We start from the raw sequence: 20,146 nt of genomic DNA, 5'->3' as shown, positions 1-20,146 counted from the left end.
CAAAGGCCCACGTGAAAGTCTACAAACTAAATCTCTGGGAATCTCGGGGAGCACATTGGGCTGGATAAGGAATTGGTTAAAAATCTGAGACAGAGTACTCGAGGGGTGATCTGCAGAATGGAGTGCTGGAGGGGTCAGTATCAGACTGGGGGGGTGGGGGAGAGAGGGAGCAGTATCAGACTGGGGGGGTGGGGGAGAGAGGGAGCAGTATCAGACTGGGGGGGTGGGGGAGAGAGGGAGCAGTATCAGACTGGGGGGGTGGGGGAGAGAGGGAGCAGTATCAGACTGGGGGGGGGTGGGGGAGAGAGGGAGCAGTATCAGACTGGGGGGGTGGGGGAGAGAGGGAGCAGTATCAGACTGGGGGGGTGGGGGAGAGAGGGAGCAGTATCAGACTGGGGGGGTGGGGGAGAGAGGGAGCAGTATCAGACTGGGGGGGTGGGGGAGAGAGGGAGCAGTATCAGACTGGGGGGGTGGGGGAGAGAGGGAGCAGTATCAGACTGGGGGGGTGGGGGAGAGAGGGAGCAGTATCAGACTGGGGGGGTGGGGGAGGGGTTAGAATATCAGATCAGGGTGGGGGGGGGCGGTTTACGTATCAGATCGGGGGAGGGGAGGGGGGACGGAGGGAGGGGAGGGGGGACAGGAGGGTTTGCTGCTTTGAGTGCTGCACTTGATCTTTTTTGTTTGTTACCAACGTGATCTGGTTGGAGAAACCAATGGCAAACTTGTTCAATTTGCAGAGAGCCCTAAAATTGGGAATGCAGTCAAGGATGGAGCAAGCAGTCAAGGTTTGCAGGCAAATAGCGTTAAATACCGACAAATGCAAAGTAATATAAACTGGGAGAAAGAATAAGCAACAAAAGAATAAAATGAAAGGGAACAGAATCAGCACAGACTCTGGGTGTGATTGGAGGGGCTGAGTGTGGACGATGTCTCTGGGTGTGATTGGAGGGGCTGAGTGTGGACGATGTCTCTGGGTGTGATTGGAGGGGCTGAGTGTGGACGATGACTCGGGGTGTGATTACACGGGCTGTCGCTAGGTGCGATAGCTCGGGGTGTGATTGCGGAGTCTGTTGCCATGGCCCGCAGTGTGCGGTGGTGCCGGTGCCTGGAGCGGCTCGCCTCCCGATCCCTTTGATTTTCCCCCCCGCTCCCCCGCTCCTTGTCTTTTCGAGTTTGATTGAAATGGTCGCGGGAGGCGGCCGCTGAGGCCCCGGCGCCGGGTGCGGGGGGTTAGTGGCGGGCGGGTTTGGTTTATTCCTGACCCGGAGCGGAGCGGAGCGAGTTGCCGGAGAGCCGGTGTCGGAGCTGCAGCCGGGATGGAGCCGCTGAACGGAGCGGACCGCCTGGAGCTGCTCCCGGCGCCGGGGGTGGAGGAGTCCGCACTGGACCCGATGGAACGGATATTACTGGAGTCGGTCTGTCAACAACAGGGATGGATCCGAGTGTACGGTGAGTGAGGGGGCAATGGGGGGGGGGGGGGGTGAGGGGGCAATGGGGGGGGGGGGTGAGGGGGCAATGGGGGGGGGGGGGTGAGGGGGCAATGGGGGGGGGGTGAGGGGGCAATGGGGGGGGAGTGAATGGGGGGCAGTGGATGGGGAGGGAATGGGGGGCAATGGGTGGGGGGAATGGGGGGAGGGAATGGGGGCAGTGGATGGGGAGGGAATGGGGGCAGTGGATGGGGAGGGAATGGGGGCAGTGGATGGGGAGGGAATGGGGGCAGTGGATGGGGAGGGAATGGGGGGCAATGGGTGGGGGGAATGGGGGGAGGGAATGGGGGCAGTGGATGGGGAGGGAATGGGGGCAGTGGATGGGGAGGGAATGGGGGCAGTGGATGGGGAGGGAATTGGGGGCAGTGGATGGGGAGGGAATTGGGGGCAGTGGATGGGGAGGGAATGGGGGCAGTGGATGGGGAGGGAATGGGGGCAGTGGATGGGGAGGGAATGGGGGCAGTGGATGGGGAGGGAATGGGGGGCAATGGGTGGGGGGAATGGGGGGCAATGTATTGGGGAAATCAGGGGCAATGTATTGGGGGGTGGGAGGGGGGCCGCAGATGTTAAGTGACCGGTAACAGGAGTGATGGTGGGGAACCGGGCAGTGATGGGCACTTACGCCAGAGGGAGACCCGTGAAGAGAGGGAGCCGGCGAGATTTGTACCGAGAATTAGCGTTTGAAGGAGAAGTTCGGGAAACAATGCGAATCAGGAGAGGAGGGAAACAGGCACGTGAGAGGGTGATTAGGCACCGGGAGAACAAGGGCAGGAAATGACTGAACTAACTTTATAACATTCAGTTCAATTAACTTGATTTTCTTATTTTTTGCAAATTGATTTTTAATCTTTCGGACGATCTTTTGAAAGCTAAAAAATATTTCACCTTGGAGAGAGTTGTTAGTCGTTTAAACTATGTCCCCGGCCAAATTTGCACATCAGAAACTTATTTGCAGCAGTTGTGTGTTTGGGTGGGTAGGTTATTTTTTAAGCATTTAATTGTAAGTCTTGTACAACCGATGTTGTTTCAGTGGTGCAACCTATTGACAACCTGCTGTTTGTTTACTTGTTTGTGGATAAAACAGATGTTTTTAAATACTTGATGTTTTGTTTATATAAAGAATCAGATTTTTTTTGCTGGGTCTCCGCGAAAGACCACTTTCAACGAAAATACATCTGAGTGAAGTCCTAATAGTTAACGTTTCGCTGTTGAATATCAGGAAGATGGTCGGCGTTGCCTGGAATCTGATGAATACGAGAGCAATTCCCCTTTCATTGCCGCACTGTGATTTTTTCCCCCCCCTGCTGTGGCATTGAGCCCTGTCCCAGGTACAGACACTGACAGTTCTTTTTTGTGGAACTCTGAAATATTCCCTTTTTATACAATTAGCTGTTTGTTCCAAATACAGTTTTTTTTTACTCATAATTAATAAAACTTGTTTGCAATCAAGATTGTAACGTGACTGTCAGTGTGTATGAAGCTTCTGCTGTTACAAGCCCTGCTGCTTGTATTCATTGAGTGACAATCTCCATTGTGCCAATTTAATGATTGTGGCTTATTAATAAATCCATTATGTTGAAAAAAACGCTGCTGAGATGCTGTGGAGGCATCTACTTTTGGACTTTGACTGAATAATGTTTAAAAGTGAAGTGTTATTGACGAGAGAAACTAATAAAAATTGGAAATGCACATCAGGTCAGTCAACATCTGAAAGAGAAAGGTAGATTAGCGCCTTTGGAGAGGGGCACTGCTCTGGTAGGTTCTACTTAAAATGCTAGTCATGTTCAAAGTTTCCAACATTTGTGCTTTGTTTTTTATTTATGCATTTTTAACTAGTATAGAGTATCAGATGTCGTTAATGGAAAATAGTTTGCAAGCCTCACAGAACGCTAGTCACAATGTTGTGTTAACATTATGGAGTTCCTGTTTGTCTCTGCCATTTGCAGACTGGCCTGCGTGCATGTGTAAATGAGGAAGGTTGAAGTTGAGAGGGAGAGAAAAAGGAGACAAGTTAAGAATACACAGCACTCGATGGGATTGTTTCTACTGTGTAGATGGAGCTCTAGCATATTGTAACTTAAGAAACTAAGGGATATGGAGAAAAAAACAAATAGTCTGGAGTAACTATTCAGTAAATGCATCTTGTGGTTTGGTAAGAAGCCCTACAGATCAGCAATGTTCAGTGTTCAATCTCTGCCATGTTGAGTCTATTGAAATCAGCCATGATAGAAGTGGTCTTAGTGCCTCCAGATGAGGGAGGAGAAAATTGACCGGGGTGGGTGGGGAGATTCCCATTTCTTATTTCTGAGGAAGATCTCCTGCTGGAAAGTGTATATGGGTGGATGTGGGATCGTGACTTTATCAAGCTTGGCTTTTGTGGTCTTTAAGGTCGAATAGCTTGCTGACAATGTTCTGGCATAATGCATGAAGAAAGGCAATTTGGGAACACATACTGTAGTGGGTACCAGGGCCTGGTACATGACTGGCCCAGCAGGAGCCCCTCCCTTAGGAAAGGGGGGAGGGTGAGTTAAGGGAGAGCATTGGTTAAATCTATCATGAGTAACACAGGGTCACTTGTGGATGCAGTGTGAGTTCATCTTCTGGCACAGTCGTAGGTTTGATGTCATGCTGACTCAGCCACAGCTCACTTAGATGAAATTTTTTTTCAGCAGATATGTATCTTTTAGTTGGCTAGCGATTGAACAAAAGACTAAAGCTGCCTTTTTGTGATTGCTTTGTTATTGAAATGATTTTGCCTTCCCTCTCTTGTTGAATGGGATCTGAACCACTGGGAGAGAAGAGTCAACGGCAGACAGGGGTTGAAATAACCACCCACCCATCTGCCTGTCTGAGATGAGCACAAATGAATGCGCGCTGGGATAAATGCAGATTTATTATTAATTCTGCTGTGGACAAGGAGGGCAATGCGAAGCATCTGCATTATTTTGTACAAACTCGTGCTTGTTAGCTTGAGGATGCCTGAATAGTGACTTCAGAAAACAATTTAACCTGTTTTAAATTTACTTTGGACATAGCATTGTCCTATTTGTGTTACCTTTTGGAAGCCAGATTTCTTTCTGTTTGCACGTGATGTAATCACTGATTCAGACTCTTCCTAATGTGGTCCAAATCAGTTTATGGCAGATGTCCCTTGCTTAGTGGTCTTTTTCTAGGTTTTGGGGAACAGACTGCGGCAGCACTGTTAACCTGTTAACTGTGATTTGCACCATGTCATAAATGAGCCTGAAACTGAGATCACTAAGTTTAAGCAAATCACTTTTGATACAGGAAAGATTAAATGGTGTGTTCACTTGATGATTCAGTCATGATAATGTAGACCCATACATAGCAGCATAAAGCAATGGCATCAATGTGCGATGTCATTGCATAGACCTCGATAGGTTGTATACTTCAGGACATTATTCTGAGTGAGTTTTCAGTTTGTGGGCAGTACAATTGGTGCAATTTGCTTGGTATGGAATGGGGATAGAATCAGAATTGTTGCATGATTGAGTGCTTTCTGGTGACTGCTTGTGGATAAGTGTTTCTTCCTTCTCTCCATCCCTGGATTATTTTTGCCCGGGAGTGCAGTACTTAACCAAGCTTAAGCTGTGTCATATCAATGTCAACAGCTGGGAATAGCTGACCACGCAAGCAGTGATGCATTCAAGTGCCGGCATTTGCACTATACATTGATCTCCTAAAGCAGAGGTGGCAGCAGTAGAATTGTGAACAGCAGCAACTTGTTGATCCCAGACAAGATGTTTGGGTCTGTGAAATGTTCAAAGAGCGTGTCCCACTCATACTGGTCTTAATAATCAGTGCAGTCAACGAGACTGATTTTTATCTTCAGTGAGGGATATCAACTTCGAGTATGAAGGACTGCCATCATCATTCTGTTTGAACTGGGTGGTCTCTAACAATTCAATTTGTGCACTTTTCGCCCATTTTTGATTCTCGGCTCTGCCTTGTGCTAAAAACCTAATGTACGCATTTGTTCACTGTTTAATTTTAGCAGTTTCTATTCATAATCTTATTTTAGGCTGTCCTTTTGGGAGAGAGCAGGGAGTTTGAACCTGAGCTAGGAATGCAAAGAAACTATTTGGTTTCCTTGCTCATTTTGCTCTATGCTCGTGCTTTAAGGTCTGCTCCAACCATGGTCAACCTTGGATTGCCACCTTTCTGTCATCTCTCTACTCAGTTGGGTTGTGCTTGAGTCCTGTTTGTGGATTGCACGGTGTTCTTGGTCTTTGGTGCTCCTTGACCAATTGGTAACTCCAAGGTTCTATACTGTATACCTCGTGCATCAGCACTTGTTGCTCAGGTTCACCACGAGGAGCCATAAGAAATGATTTAAACTTTGAGTTGAATGACAAGCGGGTGACTCATTGTATCGCACAACTTAAGGTAATTAAAATTAAAATAAAAGGTGCAAATATCAGATGTACACTACTGATATACAGATTGTGGACCTGTTTTGGTGGTGAGACTGAGCTTTTTTTCAGTGAACTTGTCAACTGGACACACCCTGATATGTTGGGACCGTCACTCGCTGCAACTCACACAGCATTTGCTTGGGGGATTATGGTGACACCAGGGAGTGGAGGCTAGTTACTTGCCCCTCTCCTCCTCTAGCAAGGAAAGGGGATGGGGATCAGGGAAGGTCAGCCAGCATTGGTCTTGCCCAAGACCTTGTGATTAGCCGAAGAGTGTCATTGACAAAGGCTTGGGAACAGTTGCTTGGGTAATTGTGAATGGGATTAAAAAAAACCTGGATGCTGGAGAGTTGAAATGAATTATAACACAGAAAATACTGGATACCAGCATGCAAAATGGAGAAATGTGCATGTTTCAGGTGTGGCCTTGCATGACCTGAGAGAATATAAAAGTACATAATATTCAAAAAAAATCCAAGGTAGGGGTAAAAGATGAGAATGTTACATGTGATGAAGATGCAGTTTGTCTGAAAAACTTGTAATTCGTCGAGATTACGTGTGAGAGCTTTGAGTGCAGGGAGGGAAAGATACCAGTTCAGTAAGGTTTATGTGTCACATTGAACCTTTTGTTTGAATTTTCAGTGTTTGAAGTGGTAAGAACAGAATGCATGTTCAAGTGTTGCGTGATGTGTTGAATCTCTCGGTTTTGCAAAACTAACTCGCCCACAGACAGTGTTTAAATTGTATCCTGTGGTTCGTCCATGTGTGTTTCCATTGTCGTCTTGTCAAGAAGATGACCTGAGTCCTCTTCAGTGCACTTGCCTGAGGTATGTGGTATTGTTCCTGCACATAGAGTAAACGCATGAAGTTAGAAATTGGGCATCTGACCCCATGGGTTACATAACACTTGTTCATATTGTTTACTCCATTTCTCTTGTTCGGTTCAGTATTATTCTTTAATATTTACAGTACATTTACATTATTTGTACTGTTAATAGAAAAACAGTTACAAGTTGAATCTAACAACAATTGGGGGGGGGGGGCAAGTCAGATGACCTTCTTGAGTTTTTTTTCTCCTGATTGTGGTGGAGATGGCCAAGGGCCACTCTGACTGCCTGTCTCTCTTTAACGGTCTTGTCGTGGCCAGGTGGCCCTGGAGAGGGAGTGTGTGGCGTCCACCGGTACGCTTGGGATCTCCCACGACCGGTGGGCATCGCAGGGCATAGAGTGTCTGGTGGACACAAATAACATTATGATTTAGATTTATAACTTTGCACATTTGTTTAAATTAGATTTTATGTTTGAATTATATTAATTATGCCTCCTCACGGGGGCGCATCTGTGAATTTGTTTTCCTGTTGATGACACTGGGGCAACCCGGTGTCACCCATGCAGGTCAATTAAAAAAAGACATGACATCTTTAACACGGAAAAATGTCCCCGGGTCGCAGAGACGTAAGGAAAAATAGATGCGGAGCCAAAGAAGCAAGCATTAGGAGATATGATCAAAAGCTTGGTCAAAGAGGTAGGTTTTAAAGGAGGAGAGAGGGAACTCTGGAACTTGAGGCTGAGGCAGCTGAAAGCACGACTGCAAATGATTGGGAGAAGGGGAGTGGGTGGGAAGAATGCACAAGAGGCCATAGCCAGACAAATGGAGTTCCGGGAGGGAGGGTTTGAATGGCTGAAAGGTTAGAAAAATGGAGAGAGATGACGCCGTGAAGGAATTTAAACACTAAGATGAGAATTTTAAATTTGAGCCTTGAGGGACCGGAAGCCAGTATAGGTTAGCAAGGTGAGGTGATTGGCAAGAAGGACTTGGTGTAGATTAGGATAAGGGCAGCAGAGTTTTGGATGCGCTGAAGTTGATGGAAGATGGGAGGTTGGCCATTGGAGGATGGAACATTGGAATAATCAAGTCTGGAGGTGATAAAGGCAAGTGTGAGAGTTTCAGCAACAAATTGGCTGAGGTTCAAGGCAGAGGTGGGCAATGTTAATGGAGGTGAAAGTTATTTAGTCATTGGAAAATCCCTGTTAGATATTTCAGATTTAGAAAGATCTTCTGGTTCTGAAGTGATTGGGATTTACATTTGAGGTTTGCTGAATTTCCTTCAGTACATCGTTAATGGAGAAAACACCTGATATGCAGTCCTGACTGTACGACAGGCTTCCACATGGCTTGCACTCCAGTAAGCTCTGTCACAATAAAAACAGAAGTGCCAGGTGTCTGCAACACATGAAATAGCTGCTGAATATATGTGTGTGTTGTGGTCACTGAATCACTGCTTCCACTTTGTGACTGACTGTGAGGAAATGGTTTGGTGGGTTACGCATTCTCAGCTGTGTGACTCTCAGCTGAGGCAGAGCCTTCAATGCTGCTTTTGTTCGGCTGGTTCATTCATTAACTTGGCGTGGCTGCAATTAGCTGTTATGCTGAAAGAAAATGAAGTGGAATTGCACTGTAGAACGCAAGAAGCCAGCTCCTTTGAGGACTCGGAGATACAGATAGGAGCCTGATGTACTGATTCGGCACAGTATGGAAAAACCATTGGCTGTCACACATCAGTAATTGGTCTGCTCCTGTCCATTTCACTCCCTTATTACAATAGTGAACTACAGTAATTGTGATTGATACTGTAGAAATGTTTCAAAAAAGACCAATCTCAAATCTTTCTTCTGAGGGAGGAGGTGGGGAGATGAACTTCCGGAAGCATTCTGATTTCGAAATATCTCATTTTGTGATATTTGATTAAAATAGATTGAGTTCTTAGATATTTTCTCTTTCTGTTTCTCAGTTTAGTAGATTTTGGTGTAACTGAACAGAAAAGTATGGAATGAAATGGGATGTTTGTATTCAAATTACTCAGACATTGAAATATTTTGGAAAATTACACCTGCAGTTTTGAAAGATAAAGTACTTGTCACAATTTTTTAAAAATGTATTTGTTGAAGAGTTACAGGTACACAGATCAGTTAAATTATGCATGTCAAAGTTTTTATTTCTTTCTTTTTAAAATCTTTCTCATTCTTTCCCACATCCCCAGGATCTGCCATATGTTGTTAGCAGACTGGTGGGCAGGCAGTATGTTCCTTGGGGTCTGATGCACCTATCCCACTGGTAACTTTCCACTTTCTATGGGAAGGTCTTCGGTCTCTGGGTACTTGCAGGATGATGCCGTGACTGCTTTTGCAGTTCAGGTGTGTTGAAACACTGTCACTGAGCTGCCCTCAAGCTTTAATGTTCTTTTCTTAACTGCAGGTGCCTGTTGGAAAGTACTCTTCTTTTGTTGTATTATGAAGTGAAATACCAGCTGAATGTAATTGTTAACTGTCCTGAGGTCAAGAGTTAAGCTTGTTCCTGCATGCTTTCATATTCCTTCCTCTGATCACATTGCCCAATCGGCTGCTGTGGGCATCACCTGCAGAATAAAGTGAATCTTTTTTAAAAAAAATTATAGATTTACAAATCACAGTACTTTATAAACACATATATAGACATAGTAAGATTATTTTAAAAATTCCCCGAATAATGTGAAATGCATCAAAAATTGTAAACTTTTAAAAAATCTTCCTTGCTTAACAAGGTAAATGGGCTTTTCCCTGTGCTGCCAGTGGAGCTGGGGAGGTGGGGAAAATATGACTGGGAAAGGAGCAGAATTTTTATTGAAATATTTGTGTTGGTGTGTGTATGGTGCTGGGGATTTGATCAGTCAATACAATACAATCACTACAGTGAAAGTGGAAACAAGTTACGACAATTCGATCATTCCATGTCTTCAAAAGTAGAAAATTACTCTAAGAACCCAGCCGTCTTTGTGTTTGTTTTCCCCCCCTCCATCTCTTGAAGGTTTTGAGTCTCAGTGGTGTAAAATTGCACAGGTACCAGCTGTTCTCCAGTGCCACTTCCAAGTGGCCATTCTTTTTGTGGTGAACCAATGCAGTAACTGGTGGGCTATTTATTCCATGAGAGGTGTCACGAATGAGCCAGATTCCCTTCTATCCTCCTGGCCAGATGTTAGAATGGGTTCCTTGGCCATGTTTCCTATCCCTCTCCCATCCCTGAGATTCTGAGTCTAGTTGGAGCATTCTCACTGTGTCGTAGGATGTGAACAGCTGTGCCACTGGTGTTCATAACAAACCCTCTAAATTTAGTCAAGAACTGTGGCAAAATATGCAGAAACAAATTAGTACGTTTGATGTTTTCTTGCTTTACTGTGATTGAAAACATATTGAGACATTTGAAATCTGATCTTTCAGGGAGAGAAGAAAATGATATCAGAACATTGGAGAAAGTGATTGTTGGACTCATCATTGGACTCCTGGCTCAGTTTCCTTGCCACTTCACGACCGAGAATTCAGCATTTAATCTGAATTTGGCAGTGTAAACTTTCCGCTCAGTTACTTCCCCCATCCCTATCGGTTTGATACCAGTATGAAACCTCTCTCCCTCCACAAGGGTTTCATACCCAGTACAGCTCCAGTTTCAGAATGGTGTAACCTGGTGCTAAGTATCCGGACCTATCGTGCCAGCAGGAGCTGCATGCACGATCTATACCTCATGGCCGAGTGATTCTGATTGTAGTCACTCAGGCCATGTGGCATCAATTAAAAACTCAGTAGTGTTGCTATCACTTGAGGAATTCTTTGATAAGACATTTGTTGAATGAGGGTTTTTTCGTGGATGCGAGACTCAGAAGAGTACTCCCACTTTGTGGTTATTTGCAAGTAACTTAGAAAATTTGCACCTGCTAAGTGTTGACAGATTATTACATTTGAAGAAGACATGGGGTGTATTGGAATGTGCTTGTGATTGGATTGATTTGTCCTCCTCTTCCCCCCCCCCCCCCCCACCCAACCCCAACACCCCCCCCCACCCCCCCAGAATCCCCCCCCACCTGGAAGAACACACTTTCAGCTTACTTGGCCCGAGTTGGTTTCCTGTTGGGATAATTTTACTGTGTTTAATCATCAACTTTGTGTCAAAATGCTGTTAACACTGACATCTTAAATGCTCTAACATGCTCATGTATTGAATCACTGTTACTAGGAAACCACAGGTCACAAATATTTACTCTTGCTCTGGTAGGGTGAATGATGTCACTGTTGCATTCTTAACACCCACAGATGAGATTTGGGTGAACTTTGTGCTCCTTTTGAAAGAGGACATTTTTTTCCCTCTGCATCATGTTTTCCTACCACCAGATACAGTAAGGAACCTCAATCCTTGCTTCAGAAAAGCACTCCCTACTGGACTGGTACCTTGGATTTGTGCCTGCAGTTCCCATCATGCTGTTAGTAATCTTAGCTACCCTGTCTTTGATAGATTCTGAGCAGAGTCCAGGCTGCTGTCACTGAGAGGGTCACCAGGCAGTACTTCTGCTCTGTACAGCAGCTGGCTTCAGGTTCATGTTCAGAGGTCTGAAAGCAAGTTACTTGCATCCAGGGATGGTGCAAAGCAAGGAAGATTAGCTGACAAGGGAGAAGCTGTTAACATCTTAAGGAGGAGTTTCCACGTCAAAAGCTTTTAAGCTGTGGCACTTGCATTGCTCAAGGCAGCTGTCCTTCAGCAGCAAGATGCTTATTTCTATCTTCAGCTAAAGTCTCATTGAGTCATGCTGTGGTGCAGTAGTGAGACATCACTAGTCAGTCATTATTTCCACACATTTGTCAGATGCATCATGCTCTTCATTGATCTCAGTCTTTGGGGAAAAATTGAAGATGGTTGCTCTCAGCTATTTCTATTCATGTGCCTCTAATTCTGACATGGCCTAGCAGTTTGCTGGGAAGAATAAACTAGGAGATAATTGCCAGTTTGTACAATGTCTGAACTGATCAGATTGATTTTGTTTTCTTTCAAATTTGTATGTTTTAAAACTTAAAATGAAAAGCCTGGTCATAATTTGCAAACAACAAATGTGAATGAAAAATATATATTTTAAAAGCAAATCTTCCATCCTACCTCCTTTTATTCGCAGTGTTTGTGACCGCATTAATTTGCTCTTTTTTTAAGTGCACCTCTGTTGATAAGTAAAGGACCATCCTCAAATATCATATTTTACAAAAGTACAGAACGATTGCTTCCCCTCTCCCCACACCAAAAGCTTCATGTACAGCGTAGAGTAACTGATTTTCTGCAGGAGTTGTCCATAATCATTGTGAAACATAAAAGTTAAGCATCAGTTCTCATATTTATCCTCTGCACTGGGGAGATCAAATGCAGAATTCAAAGCAAATCACTGCCACCCCAGATAATAAGACATAACAAAATGCACCAGTAACCAGAGCAAAGATCAGCAAAGAATGTTTTTTTTTTGTCTAAATCTAGGTTGGCATGAAATGAAAAATGCTGGGTCTAAAGCTGACATTTGCTCTCGATGGTACAGAAAGCAAGGCCAGGAGCAGAAATGGTTAATATTGTAGTTTTTTTGCTCCATCCAACATGATCGCTTCCATTCAGGAAAAGCCACTGGCTGGTAGTCCCAGGACTTCAGTTAGGATTTTTACAATGCTTCTGTCTTTCCCTTGCTTCCTTGAAATTGCTGACAATACCTTGAAAGATTATAAAATATGTATTGCAACATTTGCCAGACCTACAATGTTACAGAAAATGCAAATTTTCAAAATTATTCTTGTCCCAGTGAAAGAAGGTTCTGAGTTGTTCCTTTCAGGTTGAGGGCCTGATAGACACCACTTCATCTGAGCAAACAGGAATTGACTCCCTTCAATTTTAAGATTTGCTGAAAGTTTATTTCACTGTTGTTAATGATGGTGGTGATTGGAGGTTAATAGATAATGCATCACACCAGTACTCGAAGCATGTGTTACAAGTGCAAATCACTCAGAATTGAAGCTGCAAGGAATCTCTCAGATCAAAGTAGCTGATCTCTCAATACTTTCTCATTCTGACCATACAATGAAAACACGCCAATCTGCAATCAATAACCGAGGGAGGGTACATTTCTCGAATTGAAAAATTGTGATTGAGTTTGGGTGGTACGTGAGGGATAACGTGCAATGTTAATGCTATACAGGTTCATCAAAGGCAGATAAATTTCTCCCAGTATATGTGACTAGAGTTGGTTTTGACCAATTAATTCCTGTTTGTGAATAGATGTATAAATAAAGTCTGATCTGCAGGAGCAGACAGTCAGCTTGTTTATTTATGCAGAGATAAAAGGTTCAGTCCCAGTAATTGATGAAGGAATCCAGTTGTTTGCAGATAGAAATCCTAATCATTAAGAGCTGTCGGATCTTTCAGTGATACCCCAGTAACTAGTACCATGGTCCCTCTGAGAGCTACGGATGATTAGAAAATCTCAGTGTGATAGATTGATGCAGATATGAGGAACTGGAAAATACTTAACCCACTTGAGATGTCTTATCAATCAGCATAATATACTACTACCTTAAATCAGCAAAACTTCAGAATTGACAATTAAACAAGGCTCCAAGCAAGGGGGAGGGAGAACAGAATGGAGTAGTGAAATGGGTTAGAATACTTTCCATGTACTGAGAGAATTTAAACCTTCTTCCATCCATGTGGGCTGGATTGAAATCTATCTCCCAACAGTCCGATGTGAGGTGAGCTGTTTTAGCCAAGTTGTCAGCAGACATAAATTTATAATTTACCTCCAGCATGACTGGATGAAATGGCAGTGTTGCAGTGCAATGGCTTAATCTTCTGATTGGGACAGCTTTTTAAAAAAAATTCCCTCAGAATCCCATTTGCAGGACTGAGGGGCTCAAGCAAGTGGCGTGGTTCAGGCCCTCTGGTTCTGCGGTAGGTACTGAGGTGTGTGTGTGTGTAAGTGAATTCTGCATTTTAAAAGAAGCAGTTCAATGAGTCCCCCCATGGTTTTTTTTCCCTCACCGTTGATTTTTACCAAGGAATAAAATTAAGTGAAATCGCACATTCCTGCCCCATTTTCTAACCTCCCCTGAAGTTGGTGACTTAGTCTGGAGATTCCAAGTTGTCAGCAGGCATCCAGTAAATAGCTTGATATGTGAGCTTAGATTGGGTTGGCAGGCTATTCTGTTAAGGGCTATGTCACATCACAAGCATGCACTTTGCAGCAAGGATCGGGGGATAGCAATTCAAAAGTGTATCTGCATGCTCTTCTCTTGCTGTCCTGCCCTGCTGAGGTCATCCTCCAACCCACTCTGCCAGATCAGCTAAATTCTGCACAAACTGTGGATTAAATTTGGGAACTTCCTTATTTGTGTGGCTCAGTCACACATTGGGTGATTTGCTTATTTATCATTTCACCTGGGTGATAAAATACATAATCATTGCTCAGCCCATTCCTTATTGCTCAGCTTTGCAGTGGTATTTGAAGTAAAATGTAACACTCCTTGCAAAATTCAGAATAAATTACATTTTCTTTTTCTATTGTAGTTAAATACACAAATAATACCATCCTGACGCAGCAACAATTTGGATTTAAAAAGCACCTTTAATATAGTAAAACATCCCAAGGCACTTCACAGGAGTGTTATCAAACAAAATTTGACATTGAGCCGCATCAGATATTAGGACAGGTGACTAAAAGCTTGGTCAAAGAGGTAGGTTTTAAGGAACGCCTTAAAGGAGGAGAGAGAGGTAGAGAGGCGGTTTAGGGAGGGAATTACAGAGCTTAGGGCCTCGGCAGCTGAAGGCACGTCTGCCAATGGTGGAGTGATTAAAATCGGGGATTCGCAAAAGGCCATAATTGGAGAATCGTAGAGACCTAGGAGGGTTGTTGTGCTGGAAGAAATTAGAGATACGGATAGGCAGTGTTTGTTCACAGGGAGGTCTAGATTCTGCTGTAATTCAACACTTCAGCTGTACAATAACATTTTATTCACATTTCCTGATGAGGTGTAATGTAGAACCATATAAGTTAACAGCACAGAAGGAGGCCGTTCAGCATGTGTCTCGACTACCTCTTGACTTGATCAATTCGAAACTATTTCCACTGCCCTTCTCTTTCTCCACAGCCCTTCATCTTTCTATGCTTCAAATGTTTATCCAATTTTCCTTTTAAAAGATGGCAACAGTTGTGCCTCAGTCACTCCCTGTGGCTAAGAATTCGATGCCTCCAACAACCCTCTGCTTCAACATTTTTCTCGTAATCTCCCTCGTCACTCTTTTGATGATGATGATTTTAAATTGATGGGTCCCGATTTTAGAATGGAGACGGGATGGTAGCGGGAGGGTGGTGAATGGGCGCGTGGGTAACCCGACTAACAAAATATGTCCGTTTTGCACGCGATCGCAAGTGAATTGGTGCCACTTAATGTGGCTTCCGGGTTTGCCGTCCGAAAGCTGCACAGTGGGCAGACTGCGCACCTGCATCATAGGCTGTCAGCTGCAGCATCTCTTTTTAGGACAAAAGAGCTGAATTCCAAAGGTGAGGTGAGAGTAACTGCCCTTGACATCAAGGCAGCATTTGATCGAGTGTGGCAAGTATGTCAAGGAGAGATGGTTAGACTCTCTCTTGTTGGAGATGGTCATTGCCTGGCATTTATCTGGCACGAATGTTACTTGCCATTTATCAGTAAAATTGAAGTCAATGGGAATCAGGGGGAAAACTCTCCAGTGGCTGGAGTCATACCAAGCACAAAGGAAGATGGTAGTGGTTGTTGGAGGCCAATTATCTCAGCCCCAGGACATTGTTGCTGGAGTTCCTCAGGGCAGTGTCCTAGGCCCAACCATCTTCAGCTGCTTCATCAATGACCTTCCCTCCAGCATAAGGTCAGAAATGGGGATGTTCGCTGATGATTGCACAGTGTTCAGTTCCATTCGCAATCCCTCAGATAATGAAGCAGTCCGTGCCCGCATGCAGCAAGGCCTGGACAATCTCCAGGCTTGGACTGATAAGTGGCAAGTAACATTCGTGCCAGATAAATGCCAGGCAATGACCATCTCCAACAAGAGAGAGTCTAACCATCTCTCCTTGACATTCAATGGCATTACCATCGCCGAATCCCCAACCATCAACATCCTGGGGGTCACCATTGACCAGAAACTTAACTGGACCAGCCACATAAATACTGTGGCAACAAGAGCAGGTCAGAGGCTGGGTATTCTGCAGCGAGTGACTCACCTCCTGACTCCCCAAAGCCTTTCCACCATCTACAAGGCACAAGTCAGGAGTGTGATGGAGTACTCTCCACTTGCCTGGATGAGTGCCGCTCCAACAACACTCAAGAAGCTCGACACCATCCAGAACAAAGCAGCCCGCTTGATTGGCACCCCATCCACCACCCGAAACATTCAGTCCCTCCACCACCAGCGCACAGTGGCTGCAGTGTGTACCATCCACAGGATGCACTGCAGCAACTTGCCAAGGCTTCTTTGACAGCCCCTCCCAAACCCATGACCTCTACCACCTAGAAGGACAAGGGCAGCAGGCGCATGGGAACAACACCACCTGCACGTTCCCCTCCAAGTCACACACCAGCCTGACTTGGAAATATATCGCCGTTCCTTCATCGTCGCTGGGTCAAAATCCTGGAACTCCCTAACAGCACTGTGGGAGAACCTTCACCACATGGACTGCAGCGGTTCAAGAAGGCGGCTCACCACCACCTTCTCCAGGGCAATTAGGGATGGGCAATAAATGCTGGCCTTGCCAGTGACGCCCACATCCCATGAACGAATAAAAAACAAAGGGCCATTGCTCCAAAGGCTTATGCTGGAGCAAAGACCCAGAAATCACAATGGAGCAGCACAGGTGCAAGACTGCTCCAAGGTTCAGTGACGCCGCACTGCAGAAGCTACTGGAGGAGGGAAGTGTTTTACCCCATGGACGCGAGGAAGTGCCCTGCCTCTGCCACCGAGAAGACCTGGCTCGAGGTGGTAGACGAGGTCACCAGCCGCAGCAACATCTCCTACACCTGGATCCAATGCAGGAAGTGTTTCAATGACCTAACTAGGTCAGAAAAAGTGAGTACACTTATTGATTCTCCTGCATTCAGAGTTCCACATCACCGCCGCCCCCCACACAACTCACTCTGCACTGCCAAGACTACACCATCACATCACTCCTCACACCCACTTAAGGCTCATCCTTAACTTACCTGCATTTCCTGAACACTTTGTCACCCCAATCCTCATCCAATGTGATGGCTCTGTCTCATACTCACCCTCTGATGCACCTCTTTCACGGTCAGCCTCACCCAAAGCAATGCATTCATCAGTTGGCCAGTTCACCATCACTCACTCACACATCTGTTCTTTCTCCCCTTCAAGGAGATGAGAGCGCAAAATGCACGCGAGAGGGCAAGGGCTGGAGGGGGGCCACAACAAGTGGTGGTCCTCACAGACGCGCAGCAGGAGGCGCTCAAGATCAGCCGCACCCTCGAGTGCCTGCCCGTTGGGGACGCAGAGACTGGCACCCCTTAATGTCTGGTGACACAACTTTAACATTCATCACACACAATATGAATTGATGTTAACAATGCTCGCCATGTTCAACACCTCAGTATGCTCATCGCAACATGACACATCTGTGATGATGCTTAATGTTGCCCTCTGTTCTCTCTACAGGACCTTCAATGACTGCAGGTACGGCAGAGGGCGATTCTTCAGAGGACCTGCCGGCCTCTGAGGGTGCACCGTCACATTAAAGCGAGCTATCCACCAGCGCAGATACTCACACCTCGGTGGGTCCTAGTCATCAGTTAGTTGGGTTGGCACCTGGTGAGTCATCACACACAAGTGAGCACGAGCAGACACTGGTGGCAGGGGCAGCTGTGGAGAGTCTGCGTCAGTGGGACCGCACCTCTTCAGGCCCTGCTCAGCTGGACGCAGATGCTGAACCCCGGGGGCCATCTTTTAAAAGGAGAATGATCAAGGGTCTTTGTTGGGGTGGGGTGGGGGACGTGAGGTGATGTGGACCAAGGAATGCAGGAGAATCAATGTGTACTCACTTTTGCTGACCTAGTTAGGTCATTGAAACGCATCCTGCACTGGATCTAGGTGTGGGAGATGATGCTGCTGCTGGTGACCTCGTCTGCCTCGTTGCAAGGTCCTGGAACAGGTGTCACGCGCACTCTCCACAATAGTGTACAGGATGGAGGAGTCCAATTTCTGCACGAGTGGAATGGTGGCACAGGTACGGGAAGGAATCTCTGAGATAGTGTCGCAGGGATGTGAGCAACCGTCTGAGATAGTGTTGCACGTAACTGCTGAAATGCCTCATAGTGTCGCAAATAAGTGCGGGAATGACTGCAATGGAGAGAAGGCTAGCCTCCGCTGAGCTTCAGGCTCACAAATGAGTCCATTCAGGCCCTAAAAACTGTCATTCGGACTCAGGGTGAACAACATTCTGCTGTCTTAAACAGGCTAACAGATACTTTAGAACTGGTCTTCCAACGCATCACACATGTCCACCACACTGTTCTCCAGCAGGGTGGTAGGAGTGATGTGGGCCTGGCCCAGGAGAGGGATGAATGTGAAAAGGGACATGGAAGTGGGGACGCCACTCAAAGCGCTCCCATGTCTCACCCGTTGCCCCCTCTCACCCAATACCCGCAATGCTGCCTCCTCTCCAGGTGGCCGAGTCTGCTCTTGTGCAGGTGGAGCAGTCTTTGGAGGGGCCCTCATGGGCTGCAAAACCCAGAGGGCGTAGGCCGAAAGCATCTAAGCAGTCAGGACATGACCATGAGCAACGTGCCACAGGGGATGCACCACGTAGAAGTAGTAGGAAGAGAAAGGCTAAGGTTTTGTAAGCACGAAGGGTATGCATAAGGGTGTCTGACAGACTGTCAAGTTCTTCATTTATATTTGGTTTTTGTTAAAGTCACATTAAATGTTATTATTCTTACCATTACTGCCACATCTTGCCCATTCTTGATTGGCTTTTGTGATAGGGCCTTTTCATGAGGTTCACCATGAACAGCGACACTTGATGCCACCCATTGGGTCACTTTACAGTGGGTTTTTGTGTCGTTGCAGGACTGTCTTGTGCAGGGAGGGTTGGTGAGGCTGGTGATGTTGCTTGTCCTCGGATGTAGCGGTGAATGCAGCCATGGTGCCCCCCCCCCCCCAATCCTGATGGTCAGTTTGAGGGGGGTCCAAAAAGTTGGTAAATATGTGTGAACAGAAGAATTGTGAGTGAAAAGTAAGAATTTTCAGTGAAAACACAAAGATCTCCCAGCGAAAAGTTTGTCTGAAAGAACTGAGTGCCATGCTGCAATAACTCACCTTTTATCCCCATCTGTCAAACAAGCATTTGAATGCCCAACTGGCTGCTGGCTGAAACACGTCTGGTGGAACATGGAGTGTTTCCCACAGCATGGGAAGCACGCTGAGGAAGTTTGAAAATCAGAACCCTGCCTCAATGTGCACTTTCAAGTATCTAACTATTTGTCTTAACTGTCCTTCCTCCAGCTTTAATTGCCGGTGGGACTTTCGGATTCGTGAGGCGCGTGCGCACCCAGACGCGTCAGTGGGGAACCCGGAAGTCTGCGGGTTGGAGCCGGGTTCCGAACTCGCTCGGGATTTCCCCAATTTTCGGAGCCCCCCCCCCCGCCCCCTAGCACACGCACTTGGATTCTAAAATCGAGCCCCTGATCACTTGTCATTCACTCCCCAACCAGAGACACAACTTCCCTTATTCTATCAAAATCTGACATAATTTTAAAAGCCGCTATTAAATCTCTTCTTTGCCTTTTCTCATGCAGTGGAAATAGTCCCAGCATCTCGTGCCTCTCCTCACAACAATAGTTTCTCATCCCTGACATCATCCTATTGAATCTATGCAAGCGGTCTCTGCACTCAGGGAATTATGTATTTGAATCCATGGGGATCCATGTGTACCCATGGGGATCCATGTCATTCAGCGTCTTTCCATTAAGTGTGTATTCACGTTCCTTTGTTTTTTCTCCCAAAATGTATTACTTTGCACTTACCCACATTAATATTCATCTCCCACCTGTCTGCCCAATCCACTAAACTGTCTGTCTTCCTGACATTTATCGCAATCCCTTTTGCTGTTTGCTGAACTCCCTGCTTTTGTATCATTGGCAAATTTTGAGACTGTGCTCCTCAAGTCCAAATCGTGTATGTACATCAAGAACAAAAGTAGACCCAGCACTGACCACTGGGGTACATCACTTTCAACCTTATCCAGCCCGAGTAACGCCCATTTATCCAAACTCTATTCTTACTCTCCATCAACAAACTTTCTATCCATATTTTGTATCATATGACTTCATTTTTCAAACAAGCCTCTTGCAAGA

The 20,146-nt window shown here is 45.8% G+C and overlaps 1 protein-coding gene and 1 long non-coding RNA gene across 2 annotated transcripts in view; both read left to right on the top strand.

The window, feature by feature from the left end:
- Positions 1-1,067: 1,067 nt before the first annotated feature.
- rasal2 (RAS protein activator like 2) overlaps positions 1,068-20,146 on the top strand; it is a 323,907-nt gene continuing 304,828 nt past the window's right edge. Inside the window, exon 1 of the mRNA XM_067990763.1 lies at positions 1,068-1,449. Coding sequence (XP_067846864.1) covers positions 1,317-1,449 — 133 coding nt within the window. The 5' untranslated portion in view covers positions 1,068-1,316. The remainder of the gene's footprint in view (positions 1,450-20,146) is intronic.
- On the top strand, positions 2,095-11,859 carry LOC137325544 (uncharacterized). The gene is made up of 3 exons (XR_010963898.1): positions 2,095-7,448; positions 8,965-9,118; positions 10,178-11,859. It is a non-coding gene; the product is annotated as an uncharacterized lncRNA (long non-coding RNA).

Source organism: Heptranchias perlo, chromosome 9 (genome assembly GCF_035084215.1).
Source record: "Heptranchias perlo isolate sHepPer1 chromosome 9, sHepPer1.hap1, whole genome shotgun sequence".
NCBI classification, from domain to species: Eukaryota; Metazoa; Chordata; class Chondrichthyes; order Hexanchiformes; family Hexanchidae; genus Heptranchias; species Heptranchias perlo.
This window is presented reverse-complemented; position numbering and strand designations above follow the sequence as displayed.